The 16,545-nt window shown below is 52.8% G+C and overlaps 1 protein-coding gene across 1 annotated transcript; it reads right to left on the minus strand.

Moving 5' to 3' along the window:
* Window positions 1-238: 238 nt before the first annotated feature.
* On the minus strand, window positions 239-16,474 carry TMEM202 (transmembrane protein 202). Its single transcript, XM_062204883.1, has 6 exons — window positions 16,422-16,474; window positions 4,692-4,843; window positions 4,216-4,471; window positions 1,844-1,990; window positions 1,384-1,515; window positions 239-505 (listed from the first exon to the last, which is right to left on the minus strand). Exons 2-6 carry the CDS (start codon window positions 4,782-4,784, stop codon window positions 354-356), a joined length of 780 nt encoding a protein of 259 aa, XP_062060867.1. The 5' UTR covers window positions 4,785-4,843; window positions 16,422-16,474; the 3' UTR covers window positions 239-353.
* Window positions 16,475-16,545: the final 71 nt, after the last annotated feature.

A 16,545-nucleotide genomic window follows, 5' to 3' on the forward strand; every position in this document is an offset into this window, starting at 1 on the left:
CTCACCGCGGGCCCTTCTGGTGCATGATCCCTGGTGTCCACGCACCCCATCTACCTTCTGTCCTTCACGACCCTAACCTCTTCTAGAAATGTTAACTCGAGTGGATTTTCACTGTTTTCCTCGTGGCCATCGTACACATTTTGGGTTGAACATGCACATAAGACATTTTATCAGCTTTAATGCTGTCTCCTTCAGGGACATGGACATGATATTGGTAAGGCTTTCGAGAATCTGCACAATTATTGCCAACTCCGCTTCTCCCCCATTTGTAAGACAACCGGCAGAGAGGTGTTCCCGCTGCCGCCTCAGTTCCGTACTTGGTCGTTTGCTTGATTTTTTATTATTATTTTTTTTTACGAAGAATCTGACTCTTCGTCTTCAGCAAGCTCCTCTGTTGTCACTGGACCGATCCCCAGCCGCGAGGCCTCTACTGGCTCAGGCACAGCGGCGCTTTGGTCAGAGGGAAGAACCATGAGAGATAGGTAGTTGAGAAAAGAGATGATCCCTAGGAAAGAGAAGAGTTTGAGGAGAGGGTCCACATACAGATGGTCGTTCCGTTTATTTATCATGTTATATATTTTTATATTTTTACATTTATATATATTTTATCATTAGTCATTCTTTTAAAGATTTTTTGAAAAAAAAAAAAGAGCATTTGAAAGGCAAAGTTACAGAGAGTGGGGGGGAGAGAGAAATTCACATCCATACCCCCCCACACAGAGAGAAAGAGAGACAGAGAGAGAGAGAGCGAGGTTGATTTTCCATCTGCTGGTTCACTCCCCAGATGGTCACAATGGCTGGCACAGGGCCAGGTCGAAGCTAGGAGCCTGGAACTCTGTCTGGGCCTCCCACATGGGTGCAGGGGCCCAAGGACTCAGGCCGTCTTCTGCTGCTTTCCCAAGTGCTCTAGCAGGGAGCTGGATCAGAAGTGATGCAGCTGAGATGGGAACGGAACCGGCTCTCACTGCAGGCAGTGACTTAACCCACTACACCACAACGCCAGCTTAGCCATCATTTCATACCCGGGTCCGAGGCGTCTTCTCAGTGAGGCTGCGTCCCCCCAACACAGCCACTTCACCCGCCTGTGCTCTCACTACACTTTGAGATTTCCCAGACTGCTTAGAATAACACTGGCACCTCCTGGATTCAAGCGCAGTTCTACTATTTTCTCTGTGTTGTTCGTCCTGTCCATGCCTCATCTGCCGGTAGAAGAGGCTACAAAATCCAGGTTCCCGGTTTAAAATCCGTGCTTCCTTTCCCGTGCCACACTCCCTCTCCAAGTACAAGTGTGCTGAGCGGGCGGCCGGCACTCCCGCGCCTCCCGGACTCTACCTCCCTCGCCAGAGCGACTTCCCCTTCCGTGCCTGCGTAGGGCCGACTCACCAGCAGACGTGTACAAGAAGTCTCCCCACCAGTTCAGGTGGTAAGTCCACAAGAAATCTGGCTCCATGGTGTCCTTCGAGTGCCAGTTGACCTGCTCCAGAAACAAGCTGAGGCACAAGAGCAAGCAGGCGGCTGGGATGAGAAGGAGAGACGTCACACCCTATCAGCGTGTTGGGTCTGCCTGTACCACCACCCCTGGCTCTGATTCTGCCTGTAGAACCCAAACACGTGGCCAGGACAGCAGGGTCAAAACTGGGGATTGACCAGCAGAGAGCCAGGAAGGGGCCTCCACCGTGCTGAGGCAGCTAAGGTGTGTTCTCTACAGAAACAGGGCAGGGGGCTGGCAGCGTGGTCCAGGGGTGAACGAGCAGAGCCAAGGAGGAGCGCTGAAGTCCCACTGGGGAATGCTGTCACCTTGGCTATTTTACCCGAGTGTCACCCTGCCGGTCTAGCTCTGTACCTGAGGCGAAGCTGAGCATGGATAGCTTCAGATCCAAGTTGGAGACAATTCCCCTTCCAGGGAGGCAAGAGTATAAGAGCCAGCCAAGGCCAGTGAGGGTGGTGAGGATGGAGATGATGGAGGCGGCCCTGGAAAACTGGAGGTAGTCTGCAAGAAGAGGAGAGCAAAGCTCGGTCCGTGCAGCGAGGGACCGCCCCTAAGAAAGCTGCGTGGCCTCAACAGGAGGAGGAAGCTGCCCTCGCAGCACAGCGTCTGTCACAAACCAGGACCCTCGTGGCTGTGGAGGCAAAGTCTCCACTCTTAAACTCAAGGCCCTAGAAAAACACTCCTAGGCACTCTAACTCCGGCTGGAACAGCCTGTCAGAGGTGTGGCCAACACGAAAGTGTTCTCGGGGCCGGCGCTGTGGTGTAGCAGGTAAAGCTGCTGCCTGCAGTGCCAGAATCCCATAAGGGCGCCAGTTTGTGTCCCAGCTGCTCCACTTCTGATCCAGCTCTCTGCTATGGCCTGGGAAAGCAGTGAAGATGGCCCAAGTCCTTGGGGCCCTGCACCTGTGTGGGTGACCTGGAAGAAGCTCCTGGTTCTTAAGGCTTCATCCTGGCTCAGCCCTGGCCATTGCATCCGTCTGGGGAATGGATCCATCTTTCTTTCTCTCTCTCTCTCTCTCTCTCTCTCTCTCTCTCTCTCTTCTCTCTGTCTCTTCCTCTCTGTAACCCTTTCAAATAAACAGATAAATCTAAAACAAACAAACAAACAAACAAAAAAACTTCCCTTGTTTCTAATTCTAAAAGTAATATAATCCAAAGAGGTACGAAGGACACCAGTCACAACCCCACTACCTCATGGCAACAATGGTTAGCATTCTCTTTTCTTTCCTTCTCATATTTTTCCTACCCACTAAATATAATATACTGGATATAATACAAGATGTCATGTGGGTTTTATTTTCTCCTTAAGATTAAAGGATAAGATTTTCCCCGGGAAGCTGTCATAAAAATCACTTGTGATGACTACAAAATAGCCTCGTATTCGTATACTTTGCTTAATCATGCACCCGTGGACTTGGAGCTTGCTTCTATTTGTTTTTTGTCTTGCAGAAGCCTAAGGCATGCACAGGACTCGCCAGCTGAGACTGAACAAATAAAGCCACCTTTCCTTTACTTGCTGCGTCTGGTTTCCGGCCCCTGTTTGCCAGATTGCAGGAATACAACACCCTAGAAGTGTCTCCCCCGCCCCCCCCCCTTTTTTTTTACAGAGTGTCCCTCTGGGCCCAGCTCACACTTGTGCAAGCAGAGGTCCCGCCAAGTCCTGGCTCCACGCCCTCGCTCAGGCTCCACACACCTCTTCTGCCTCTGCCTCTTGGCTCCGGGTCCCCGCCGCCTCTGGCTCAGCTGCCGCCGACTGGTTGGTAAAGCAGTTGGGAGAGCAACACTGACCTCACTTATTGCTGTTGCACTCCTAACACAGAGTGGGTGCTTCCCTTAGCTTCCCTTCAATAGTTTACTGAAGGGGCTGGTGTTGTGGCGCCACGTGTTAAGCCCCCAGTGTGATGCTGGCATCCCGTATCAGAGCACCGGTTTGAGTTCCTATCTGCTCCCCTTCTGATCTGGCTCCCTGTCTCGTCAGGTGTCTGGGCAGGCAGTGAAAGATGACCCAAGTGCTTGGGCCCCTGCTACCCACATGGGAGGTTCAGATTGAGTTCTGGGCTCCTGGCTTCAGCCTGGCTCAGCCCTGGCCATTGTGGTCATTTGGGATTGAACCAGTAGATGGAACATCTCTTTCACTCTCTCTCCCTCTCTGTGTGTGTGTGTGTGTCTGCCTTTCAATTAAATATTTTAAAATAAAATAAAAACTTATTCTAAGAAATTTTGATTTGCATCTCCAGATTTATTCAAAGCTGCATAAAATTTGGACACAAGTAACTGACTCGACAAGTCTGGCGCTGGGACACCAAGCCCCCGACAGACAAATGTTTATGTCCTTCTACTGCTAGCAGGGCCACGTGGGCCCAGAAGGGCAGACCCGACAGTCGGCAGCGCACCTGGCTTTGACTGCCAGCCACGGGAGTCTGTCACTTCCCTCCGATTTCTGCAAACCGCCTCAGAAAGCATCAACCGCACGGCTGTGCAGTAAGACCCCCCACACCACGCGTGCTCCTCCCAGAGCAGAGAGGGCAGCAACTCATCATCGGGGCAGGAAACACGCCGGGGCAGGAGGAGGAAGGGGGACACCGAGGACCCCAACAGAAAGGTGTCTCCATTCACGCTCATCCGAGGCCCACCCTGGATCTGGAGAGGTGAAGGCCGAGAGACCTCGGGGAAGAAAGAGGAAAGACAGCTCTGGCCCCACGTGGCATTCCGCTAGGGGCACTCACAGGGTGGCCTGGGCGTGTGGGTCCAGCACAGCTCGTGGCTGCACAGGGTCCAGAGTCCCGCGTAGAGCTCCGTGCCGTCTCTGATCACCAACAGCTGCACCCAGCTCAGGGGGCTCGTGCAGAGGGCCACGAGGAGGCTGAAGCCGCAGAGGCTGCCGCAGAACATCCGGAGGTAGGTGTGTGTCTGATGCACGTGCTGCTGCCGCCGCTGGGGAGGCATCGAGGCCCCCGGGTGTTTGTTGGTGGGCAGCGTAGGCTACAAGGATGAGGGAAATGTTGCCCACTCGCGAAGGCACCCCCTGACTCCCAGGGCCTTCTACTCTTCACCTCAAGTGTCCCCATGTAGGGGTTCATTGGTGGGTATCCTTTCCTGCCCTTTCTTCAAAACACAGTGTGGAGGGCAGCTTCCTCCATGCAGCCCAGCCGTGACTAAGTCCTCATCCTCCCACCTGGCCTACAAGTAGGAGCCTGCTCACCTTTTGGTATGTCCGCTTCCCTTTTACTTTGGGAACCTCGGGGTTATAGAAGGTCATGACTACATTCTCGTTGCTCTCCATCTTGGTGGCCATTTTGCTGTCCAACTGCCACGGAATTTGTCCAGGCACCTCCTCGCACTCGCTGCCGGAACCTAAGGGGTGGGGGCATGTGGCACAGTTTCCATTCCTGTTTCATGTTTATTGTCCTGGTCAGACCAGGAAGACATGGCTCCATGTTACGCATGTGGAGGTATGTGTGCTATTCCCCACCCTCTCCACTCCTTTACTAACTCCCTGATTTTGTGGGATACACACCCACCTGAGACCGCCTACCCACCAAAGGATGGACTCAGAAGTGTGAAGGAAGTAGAAAGCCAGGCATTTATTGATTCCCGGTCTCCAGGGTGCTGACCAGCAGGTGGAAGCAGGCACCTCCCTCAGAGACCTGGCTCCTTTTATCCCTGTCCCATAGAGGTCCCTTCCCCCAGTTCCTCACTGGCTGAGCAGCTTGGAGGTACAATCAAAACCCCACATGGCACCTGAAGCATGGGGACGGGGCTGAGTGTTGTCAGGCAGATTTCGGACAAGGAGCAGCGGAGTTACATTAGGAAAACAGCAAGGTTTCCAGATCTGAGTGAGAGACGAGAGCACGTGTGTACCAGGCCTCCGGTGGTTCCAGGTTACAGAACTGCTTAAGGTTATAAAGACAACAAACGGCCCATGGTTTACAGAGCAAGTTCAGGGTTGACCTACTTCGGGGTTTTTCCAGTCCTCTATCCTACATGCTACTGAGGCCTGGAGTCATAGCTGCACTAAGGCTCAGTGTTCTATGAAAATACACCATGGTCGTTTCTCATGACTTTGTCAGCAGTTGCTGTGTGTCAAGTGCTGAGACATAAAGATGAAAGTGACAGTGCCCCCACAGCCATAAGACAGATATAACTCAGAGGTCTCCAGGACTCACTCGCTTCTTAGAGCTTAAGATCTGATACACGGAGAACAGTCAGCAGCCTGCAGCCTTCCCGTCACACTCTTGCCCTCCCTCTGAGAGAGGGCCCAGGAGTATCCCCACAGCCTCATGGGCCAGGCTGCCAACCTTTCCTACACACAGCACCCACCCCTGCCTTCCTTTCCTGGTCTGGCTTCCTCTTTTTAATGCCTTCCGCTCGTGAGGCCATCAAAGGATTTGACTCCCCACTGCCACTGCTCTGGCCATCTTGGCTGCTGTGGGAATGATAGGCTCTCCGGTCCCGGGGATCTCCAGTCTGGGAGGCTACCAGCCAATGATCCGAAAGCCACCGCCCCAGGAGACGCTGCCCAGGGTGTCTCAGATCAGAGCCCCCTTCCAAACAGCTCTCTCAGCGTGGCCCCAACTCCTCTCGCCATCATCCCAGATGCAGTCCAGGTACCATCCCGACCTTTGGCCTGAGCAATGACTCTAGTGAATATTCTGCCACACTACTGCAAACAGAGGAAGCTGGGTTCCTAAGTGTGGGCTGACTTGGGGTGCCCTAGCACCTCTCCTCCCAGCAGGCCCTCTTCCCACCCAAATGGCATTTGACTCCCAGTCTTAGCTCGATGCCTGGGAGCACAGTATTCAACATTGTGTGACTAAGTGAACCACACATTGCCATGCAAAGGTAAAGAGGATAGAAGGGTTAACATTATCAGAGGAACGTCAGGGAGAGTGGATGGAAGAGGTGGCTTGATTGGACTTTTTTTTTTTTTTTTTTTGACAGGCAGAGTGGATAGTGAGAGAGAGAGAGAGAGAGAGAAAGGTCTTCCTTTGCCATTGGTTCACCCTCCAATGGCCGCTGCGGCCGGCGCATCGCGCTGATTCGAAGCCAGGAGCCAGGCGCTTCTCCAGGTCTCCCATGCGGGTGCAGGGCCCAAGGACTTGGGCCATCCTCCACTGCCTTCCCGGGCCATAGCAGAGCTGGCCTGGAAGAGGGGCACCCGGGACAGAATCCGGCGCCCCGACCGGGACTAGAACCCGGTGTGCCGGCGCCGCAAGGCGGAGGATTAGCCTAGTGAGCCGCGGCGCTGGCCAAGGCTGCTCCACTTCTGACTCAGCTTCCTGCTGATGGACCTGGAAAAGCAGTAGGTGATGGCCTAATTATCTGAGCCCCTGCACCCATGTGAGAGACCAGGAGGGAGCTCCAAGCTGCTGGCTTCAGCCTAACATAGGCCCAGCCATGGCAGCCATTTGGGGAGTGACCCAACCGATAGAAGACCTCTCTCTCCCTCTCTCTCTTTCTGTAATTTTACCTTTGGGATAAATAAACAAATCTTTTAAAACAAATTAATAAAGGTCAGGGTTGAGGGCCGCAGACAGCAGTGGGCACTAACCACTGAGTCGTTTATGCTATGTCGTGTATAGAGTTGCCAGCTGCTGGAATCCTGAGGTCACACCAGCACAATTACAGCACAGACTTCTTCATCTGGAGCAAACCGGCTCATATGCATGACTTAGATTCCCGTGGGGATGGCCAGGGAGCTGGACGTCAGGTTGAACAGGAGGCCTGCATTTCGATCTTGGTCACAACACTTATTTAGCTCTAACTGACTGCTGGCCAAGTTCCTTTGGGAAATTTCCTTAGCCTCACTAAATGTCAGCTTACTCATCTCCAAAGTTTGCATAATGAGACTTCCAGTCTCATAGAATAGTTATGACGATTAAATGAGATAACACATGCAAAGCTCTTCGCACTGTGCCCTCATGAGTGTTCAGTAAATACTATCTGGGGCCGGTGTTGTAGCAGAGCAGGTTAAGCTGTTGCTTATAATGTTGACATCCCATATCGCAGCGTTGGTCCTGGCTGTTCTGCCTCTGATCCACTTCCTGATAAAGTGCCTGGGAAGGCAGCAGAAGATGACCCAAATGCTTGTGCCTCTTTTAACCATGAGGGAGACTTAGGCTCCTCACTTCAGCTTGGCCCACCAGTGAAACCACAGTTCTGTGAAACTGCTGCTTAGAATTGGTGCTGGCCAAAAATAAGTAACATGGCTGTGTCCCCACGGTGACCTTTCATTAAATATAAGGTCATTATCATAAAACTATCATGGCTGACACGCCTACTCCCATCATACACCTCACACACCTAAGATTTCCAAGAAAGAGCAAGGAGATGCAAGGTACACACACTCTGTCCCCAGGTCCCGCTCTTTACGAACATTCAGTTAGACCCCATCTAAGACACCACCCCACTGCCTCCAGATCACATAAAGGGATAGATGAGTGTAGTTCTCTCTCTTGAGCATGCCCCCACTCCCCTCTCTCTCTCTTTTTTTTTTTTTTAAAGATTTATATATTTATTTGAAAGTCAGAGTTACACTGAGAGAGAAGGAAAGGCAGAGAGAGAGAGAGAGAGAGAGGTCTTCCATCTGCTGGTTCACTCCCCAAATAACCACGAAGGCCAGAGTTGAGCTGATCCGAAGCTAGGAGCTTCTCCAAGTCTCCCATAAGGGTACAGGGGTCCAAGGACTTAGACTATCTTCTACTCCTTTTCCAGGCCACAGCAGAGACCTGGGTCAGAAGTGGAGCAGCCAGGATTCAAACCGGCACCTACATGGGATGCCAGCACTGCAGGCGGCAGCTTCACCCGCTGCACCACAGCGCCGGCCCCAACCCCCACTCCCTTTCAAGTGTGTGCTTTCATGTCTGCGAATAAATCTTGCTTCTCTGCCTGCTTTCACACACATCTCATCCTCAAATTCTCTCTGGTACAGGAACAGGAACCTGGGCCCGGTCACGTGACAACAGGAGCAAGATGGACAAACCTCATAACCGTACTGCTGAGTGAAAGAAACCAAACATAAAGAATACACACAACAGACCCCACTTGCGTTGAGCAAGAAACAGGCAAAACCCACTTGTGTATGCGGAAGTCAGAAACACCCGTGGGAGGGAACCGACCGGACGGGGACATGCAAGAACAGCCTCTGTGCTTGGATATCCACGTGTGCTTGGTGTCGCATGCCTTGGCCTCAGCACTGATTACCGGCCTTCTATGTACATCATACCTCAATAGGAAGTTTTTAAAAAGGGGCAGGCACTGAGTTGGCTGGGTGAGATGCCCCACCCCATGTCAGAGTGCCTGGGCCCATGTCTCAGCATTCCTGGTTGGCCCAAGTCTCAGACGTCCTCAGTGCGACATCACCATCTGTTCTCCCTTTTGCAGTCAGCCAGTGGGCAGCATTCCCTGGGGAGAGCAAGAGGGAGCAGGCTCACATCTTCTTCTCTCCCTTATCCATCTTCCTCTCCATCCTGGGCTGCTCAGTCAGCTGCTGAGTCCCTTTGTCATATACCTAGAGGTTACTGACTGCACCTGGCCAGCCTACCATCCCATGGCCAATGCCTTTTTTTTTTTTTTAAGAGTTATATATTTATTTGAGAGGCAGAGTTACAGAGGGGCAAAGGTAGAGAGAGAGAGAGAGAGGTCTTCCATCCACTGGTTCACTTCCCAAATAGCCACAATGGCCAGGGCTGGGCCAATCAGAAACCAGGAGTCAGGAACTTCTTCTGGGTCTCCCACATGCGTGCATGAGCCCAAAAACTTGGGCCATCTTCTTCCTGCTTTCCCAGGTCATAGCAGGGAGCTGGATTGGAAGTGGAGCAAGTTGGGACTCAAACAGGTGCCCATACGGGATGCCAGCACTACAGGCATGGCTTTACCCACTACATCACAGTGACGGCCTCCAATGCCACTTTCATAGTGCAGAGTTACCAGAGTGCCTTGGGGCTTCTGCTTTTCTAGCTTTCTGAACATAAAAGACAAAACACCCTGTGTAAGAAACCCAGGCAATAGGTCTATTTTTTTTTTTTTTTGACAGGCACAGTGGATAGTGAGAGAGAAACAGAGAGAAAGGTCTTCCTTTTTGCCGTTGGTTCACCCTCCAATGGCTGCTGTGGCAGGCGCATCGTGCTGATCCAAAGCCAGGAGCCAGGCGCTTCTCCCGGTCTCCCATGCGGGTGCAGGGCCCAAGCACTTGGGCCATCCTCCACTGCCTTCCCGGGCCATAGCAGAGAGCTGGCCTGGAAGAGGGGCAATCGGGATAGAATCCGGCACCCCAACTGGGACTAGAACCTGGTGTGCCGGCACCACAAGGCGGAGGATTAGCCTGTTAAGCCACGGCGCCGGCCAATAGGTCTATTTTTTATTTAAAAAATATTCATTTGAAAGGCAGAGTTACAGAGAGAGAGAGAGACCTTCCATCTGTTGGTCCACTCCTAAGTGGCTACAATGGCCAGGCAGGGCCAGGCTGAAGCCAGGAGCTTCTTCTAGGTCTCCCACATGGGTACAGGGAGCCAAGTACTTGGACCATGTTCTGCTGCTTTCCAACACACATCAGCAGAGAGCTGGATCAGAAGCAGAACAGCTGGGACTTGAACTGGTGCCTTATGGGATTCTGGTGTCACAGGTGGCGGGCTTAACCTGCTACACCACAACACTGGTCCCAATAAAATCTATTTCTGGTCTAGAATTGGGTAGACTTGGACATGGCCAATTATTGCAAAGATGCAGGCCTATATTCAGGAACAGCTGCTAGGAATTAGGTAGCAAACCTGAGTAAGATAATGAGATAATGACATGGCTGGGAGAAAAAGGGGAATTGCATTATAAAGAGAGAAACTGGACATAAGATATTTTTAGTTAGTCCACAAGAAATTATATATGTTCAGTAGCAGGATCTTGGACAGTTCTGTAAATCTGGAAATAGAAAGGGGAGAGTTTGTAGAGAAAGGGATGGTCCTATGAGCAATGGAACGGATTTGGGGCCAGCGCTGTGGCATAGTAGGCTAAGCCTCTGGCTGCAGTGCCAGAATCCCATATGGGCACTGCTTCAAGTCCCGGCTGCTCCACTTCCAATTCAGCTCTCTACTGTAGCCTGGGAAAGCAGTAAAGATGGCCAAAGTCCTTGGGCCCCTGCATCCACGTGGGAGACCCAGAAGAAGCTCCTAGCTCCTGGTTTCAGATCAGCGCAACTCCAGCTGTTGCAGCCATTTGGGGAGTGAACCAGTATCTAAAAGACCATTCTGTCTGTCTCTCCCTTTTTCTGTCCGTAACACTACCTCTCAAATAAATAAAATCTTAAAAAAGAAAAGAAAAAAGAAAAGGAATGGATTTAAAGAAAATCAGGGAGGAGTGGAAATTGTGACTCAGCGAGTAAGGCTGTTCTTGTGTCACCAGCATCCCATAGGAGTGCTGATTTGGCTCTTGGCTGTTCCACTTCCAATCCAGCTCCTTGTTAATGTATCTGTTAATGTAATGTTCCAGGCTCTTGGCTTCAGCCTGGCCCATACCTAGCTGTTGACCGCCATCTGAGGAGTGAACCAGCAGACAGATCTCCCTGAGAGAAAGGACACAGGTCTCAGCCATTCCGGCTCCTTGTATGAGCGCAGATCTGGTCCCCCAGGGCACTCCCTAGCACCTGCATTCTTTGGCCAGCTCAGTCCCACCCCCTCCACCCCCATACTCTTCCTCACCCCACCCTCTGCATTCTTTTCTAACTAACCAGCTCACCCAGTTTGAAAAGCCCTCGAAAAGCTAGCTCAGCTCCGCCCTGCCTCATGGCCCTTACCTGGCTTATGCTATATAAACCCAGCCCATAACTACATTCTTGCTCTGTGTGCATGCCAGCAGTTAGCCACCTCTGCAAATTTATTTTCCCTCGCTTAAATTTGTTTTGACTGTGAGTTTATATCCTGTCTCCTCTCTGCTCTCCCTCCCTTTCCTTTCTCTCTCTCTCTCTCCCTGTTACTCTCAAATAAATAAATCTTTTTTTTTTTTTCTAAGAAAATCATCAGGAAGCAGTTTAGACAACTGTGGCAATGGCCATCTCTGCAAACACTGACCAAGTAAACAAAGTTTCTGTCTTGCTGGTCTGGCTGGCCAGTGTGGGAGTAGAGTGAAGCCATGCACGCCAGGTGACTGGGTGGACACCTTCCAAGGCCCACGGTACATGAGGCGGCCAGGTTGTTTACAGGACTCCTGGCCAGCAGCCTCGACACTTACCTCCCTGCACGTGGCTGTCCCCATCCAACCTCCTACGTGTGTGAACAGACACATCTCAGGGACTCTTGGCTGTGGCCTTCTCACTCTGCAGCTAGAGGAACCTCTCTGGCTTTCCATGGGCTCAGGACATGCGCTCGGAGGAAGCAACACAGACGTGAGAGGAAGTCGACACTGGAACAGAAGGTCTGGGTCCATACAGTTTCCTTCAACCTTCAACTATTGAGGGAGCCTTGGTCAAGTTACTATCATTTTATTAAACTTTTTTTTTTTTTTGACAGGCAGAGTGGACAGTGAGAGAGAGAGACAGAGAGGAAGGTCTTCCTTTGCCGTTGGTTCACCCTCCAATGGCTGCCGTGGCTGGTGCACCACGCTGATCCGATGGCAGGAGCCAGGTGCCTATCCTGGTCTCCCATGGGGTGCAGGGCCCAAGCACTTGAGCCATCCTCCACTGCACTCCCTGGCCACAGCAGAGAGCTGGCCTGGAAGAGGGGCAACTGGGACAGAACTGGCGCCCCGACCGGGACTAGAACCCGGTGTGCCGGCGCTGCAAGGCGGAGGATTAGCCTAGTGAGCCGCGGCACCGGCCATTTTATTAAACTTTTTTTTTTTTTGACAGGCAGAGTGGATAGTGAGAGAGACAGAGAGGAAGGTCTTCCTTTTTGCCGTTGGTTCACCCTCCAATGGCCGCTACGGACAGCACATCTTGCTGATCCAAAGCCAGGAGCCAGGTGCTTCTCCTGGTCTCCCTTGCGGGTGCAGGGCCCAAGCACTTGGACCATCCTCCACTGCCTTCCCGGGCCATAGCAGAGAGCTGGCCTGGAAGATGGGCAACCGGGATAGAGTCCGGTGCCCCAACCGGGACTAGAACCCGGTGTGCCGGTGCCACAAGGTGGAGGATTAGCCTGTTAAGCCACAGCGCCGGCCATAAACTTTTAAATTTGTCTGAATGAGAGGATAAGGAAGAGAGAGCGAGTGATATCTTCCATCTAGTGGTTCACTCCTCAAACACTTGCAAGAGCTGGGCTGCGCCAAGCTGAATCTAGGATTCATGAACACGATCCAGGGCTCCGGTGTGTGTGGCAGGGACCCAGCTACTTCAGCATCACTTGCTGCCTCCCATAGCGCACATCAGCAGAAGCTGGAGTCAGAAGTAGAGGGGACCCAGAATCTGAATGTAAGCCCTCCAATAAAAGGCAAAGACAGGTACTGTGGCTCAGGGGTTACACAGCCCCTGAGGACACTTACAACCCCTATCAGAGGGCCAGTTTGAGTCCCAGATCCTCCACTTTTGATCTAGCTTCCTGCTAATGCTCTTGGGAGGCAGTAAATGATGGTTGGGTCACTGTTACCGAGATGGAAGACACAGATGGAGTTCCTGGATCCTGGCTTTAGCCTGGACCAGCCCTGGTTATTGTAGGCATTTGAAGTCACTACCAAATGGATGGACAGCCATCTTCCAGTGTTTCCCCAGGTGCACCAGCAGGGAGCTGGATCAGAAGCAGAGCAGCTGGAACTTGAACCAAATGTGCCACACCCCCAGCCACCGCATCTTCTTTAAGGAAAAGATCCAGGGTTTGCACATTCGCAGCAATGTCTTAACCCCTACGCCAATGGCCACCTCCAGTTATTTTCCCTCTCACGCCAGTTTCCTCGCCTGTAAACGGCACTCAACTCCACACCACGTTGCGAGGGAAAATGAAGGGGCCTAGCTGGCAGTGCCTCCCCCAGCACGTTCTCCTGCCCTTGGTGGTCCAGCTCAACTCGCTCTCTCACACTGCTTTCATCCATTTTCTCCTCCTGCACTGTTTGTTCTGGACAATCACTCATTTCCCCGGCCTCCCTCCAGGTTCCACAAAGATCTCTGCCTAGGTTCGTCGGCCATTTCATTCTCTTCATCCAGAAAGACCACTGAGACGCAGGCTCAGCTGGTCTGCCACGTGCCAGACACTGCCAGGACGTGTGACTCTACCGTGGAGAAGCCGGGGTTTCCGTGTAGACTGTGGTCCTCTTCCAGGCACTGCTCTTGTCCTCCACACACCGGAACCCCAACTGTCTCAAAATTGAGCACACGCGCTTCCTCACTCAGGCACTCATTCAACAAATCCTGGGCCAACACCTACTGTGTGCAGAGCACTGGGCGAGGCGTCAGGACACAGTGGTGAGGAAGATGACCCTCACTCAGCACGTGGCCCACAGGGAGCATGGACAACACAAGATGGCTGGGGCCGGCGCTGTGGTGTAGCGGGTAAAGCTGCTGCCTGAAATGCCAGCATCCCATATGGCTGCTCTACTTCTGATCCAGCTCTCTGCTATGGCTGGGAAAGCACTTGGGCCCCTGCACCCATGTGGGAGACCCAGAAGAAGCTCCTGGCTCTTGGCTTTGGATCGGCGCAGCTCCGGCTGTTGCGGCCATCTGGGAAGTGAACCAGCAGATGGAAGACCTCTCTCTCTCTCTCTCTCTGTGTAACTCTGATTTTCAAATAAACAAACCTTCAAAAAAAAACCAAAAAGGCTAACATGAGGGTGTCAGACAGAAGCACTGGAGGAGGAGGAGGAGGAGGAGGAGGAGGAGGAGGAGGAGGAGTCCCAAAGTCTGTCCTATCACAGCACACACAGATGACAGCTCTGGAGCTGCCCCAGGCAAGCACTGAGATCACCATGATGCTCAACAGAAAAGGCTCTTCAGTCACTCAGTTCACCAGGCATACACTGCCAGAGGCTATGAATACAGCAGTGAACATGGCACTTGCCCGCTGGCTGATCAGACAAGCAGTTACAGTCCTCTGATGGAGATAAGCTCAGATGGCTACAGGACTGTCCAGCTTTGAGAAGTCAGAGACTTCTGAGGTGGAGAACTATAAATTTAGACCTCCCAGGAGGTGGTGGAAGTGGTATGGAGGAAAGGCATTCCAGGGAGACAGGAGCCTAGCAGAGCGTCAGGCCGTGAGGAGCCCAGGACACAAGCTCTTCTGCTGTCCTTGTAATCCCATAATCCCACAGTCCGTGCCATCTGCTCTCACACTTGGGGGTTTGCTCATGGTCCCCCTTCCGGGCTGGCCATCTCACACGGGAGGAGTCATCTTAAAGGTCACTTCCTTTGTAAGAGGCTTCCCGGGGGGGAAACTGAGTCATTCCCTACTCTGCGCTCCTGCGGTGCTGACTCACTGGTGAGCGAAAGCTGGACACACTGACAGTTCTTTCAGGCATGTGCGTTAACCTCAGTAGAAGATAGGAACGTTCAATCGAGTTTTTTATTCACTTGACAAGCTGAATGTAAAAGAAAACAAGCAAATACCAGATATTTTTGTCGTTCACCCGCTGTCTGGCAAGGTTGTACGGATCTGTACTGTTCAACAACTGTGCATTTAAATCATTAAATCACCATCACCCCTTATGCGAGGCTCTGGACAGGGACTTGGATTCTGACTTTTCCCACCACTAACAGGCATTCAGGAACTTGTTGGTTATGACACAATGGTCAGAGGGTGTAACTGGAATAGTATGTTTGGAACAGTGTCTCCACCAAATCTCCAGGGCCTTTCACTGGTAACCGTCCAAACCTCTTTATTTGGGTCCAAGTCCTCCATCTTGCGTGAGGTAAGCGACTCCTTCCCCCTGCTGCAGGCTCAGTCTACGAAACAGGGTGCCGTGCCACCTGTGCCACCCGCCCAGTCCCGAAACCCCACCTGTTCTACCGCTCTCACCTTTGAACCTGGACTGAACCCTGCCTAACCTATTGACCTTACATAACTGGTTATGAACTTGACCCTTCCGGTAATAATTCTGGGAGCCTCGACCTTGGGACCCTGCTGTAACATCTCTGCGGGCAGCCTGAGGCCCAGGCACCCAGCAGCGTCAGAAAAATCCAGATTTAAGCAATGGAGAAACCAACTTGATGGAATCTCTGCTTCCTTCCCTACAACCTCCATTCCACCACAATCAATCAAAGAGGAATTTCCTGCTGAATCTGAAAACTGAAGACCTGAGAGATGATTTTACCCATCAGAGATGTCTGAATCAGGTTATCCAAACCCAAACACAAATTATCAAGATCGTTAAAGGGCCTTTCTCTCAAGTTTATTTTCCTGATCTTTACACTTATTCTAACAGAGAAACGCCGTTAGGATTTGGGAGGGTGCCGCCCAGCCAAGCAATGCGCGCACCGGCATGGTTTTTACTTCCTTCTGCAGGCAGCCCTGCGGTTTAGGCTCTGGTCACCTCGCACCTCCAGCTTTTCACAAAAGGCCTGCTAACTGCTTCTGACCCTCAGGTTAATAAAATGGAGATCTTCGGAACAGCTTTCCGCAGCCCACGGAGCCGAGCCCCGATTCCAGGCCCGCCCAGGGAAGCCCCCGCAGGACCAGCCCCGGGCACCCCCGACCCTGCCCCTGCGACTCCGGTGTGCGGGCCCGCCGGGGGGAAGGGGTGTGAGGGCGGCCACCCGCGGAGGCAAGAGCACCCATCCAGCCGGTCCTGGAGGACACGCTGCCCGGGCTCACACCGGCCCCGTGACACCGCTCTCCGGCTGCACAGCCAGGACAGCCAAGGTCCCCCGCTGCCCGCCCCGCGGCCTCCGCCGTCACCGTGACGCACGGCTTTAACCCCCCGCTCTCCGGCTTCCGCCCCGTCCTCGCGCGTCCCCAGGGGGCGCTGTCCGCTGCCCGGACCCGGGCCCGGCGCCATCAGGGGCGAGCCGAGCGGGGCTGTCACTCACCGCCTCACTGGGCGGGACAGGAAAAAGCCGCGAGCCGACCCCGGAAGTGTGGTCCCCGCAGGCGCCGCAGGGCTACGCGATGCGCGCCCCATCACGTGACGCGCTCCGGTCACGTGACACCGCG

This window comes from Lepus europaeus, chromosome 11 (genome assembly GCF_033115175.1).
Source record: "Lepus europaeus isolate LE1 chromosome 11, mLepTim1.pri, whole genome shotgun sequence".
NCBI classification, from domain to species: Eukaryota; Metazoa; Chordata; class Mammalia; order Lagomorpha; family Leporidae; genus Lepus; species Lepus europaeus.

Excerpts from the sequence above, each read along its gene's own strand:
- TMEM202 (XM_062204883.1), bottom strand. The coding sequence starts at position 4,784 with ATGGCCACCAAGATGGAGAGCAACGAGAATGTAGTCATGACCTTCTAT. Across the intron at positions 4,472-4,691 it reads GGAAGCGGACATACCAAAAG|CCTACGCTGCCCACCAACAA; the intron begins GTGAGCAGGCTC and ends TCATCCTTGTAG. Across the intron at positions 1,991-4,215 it reads CCACACGCCCAGGCCACCCT|ACTACCTCCAGTTTTCCAGG; the intron begins GTGAGTGCCCCT and ends CTCTTCTTGCAG.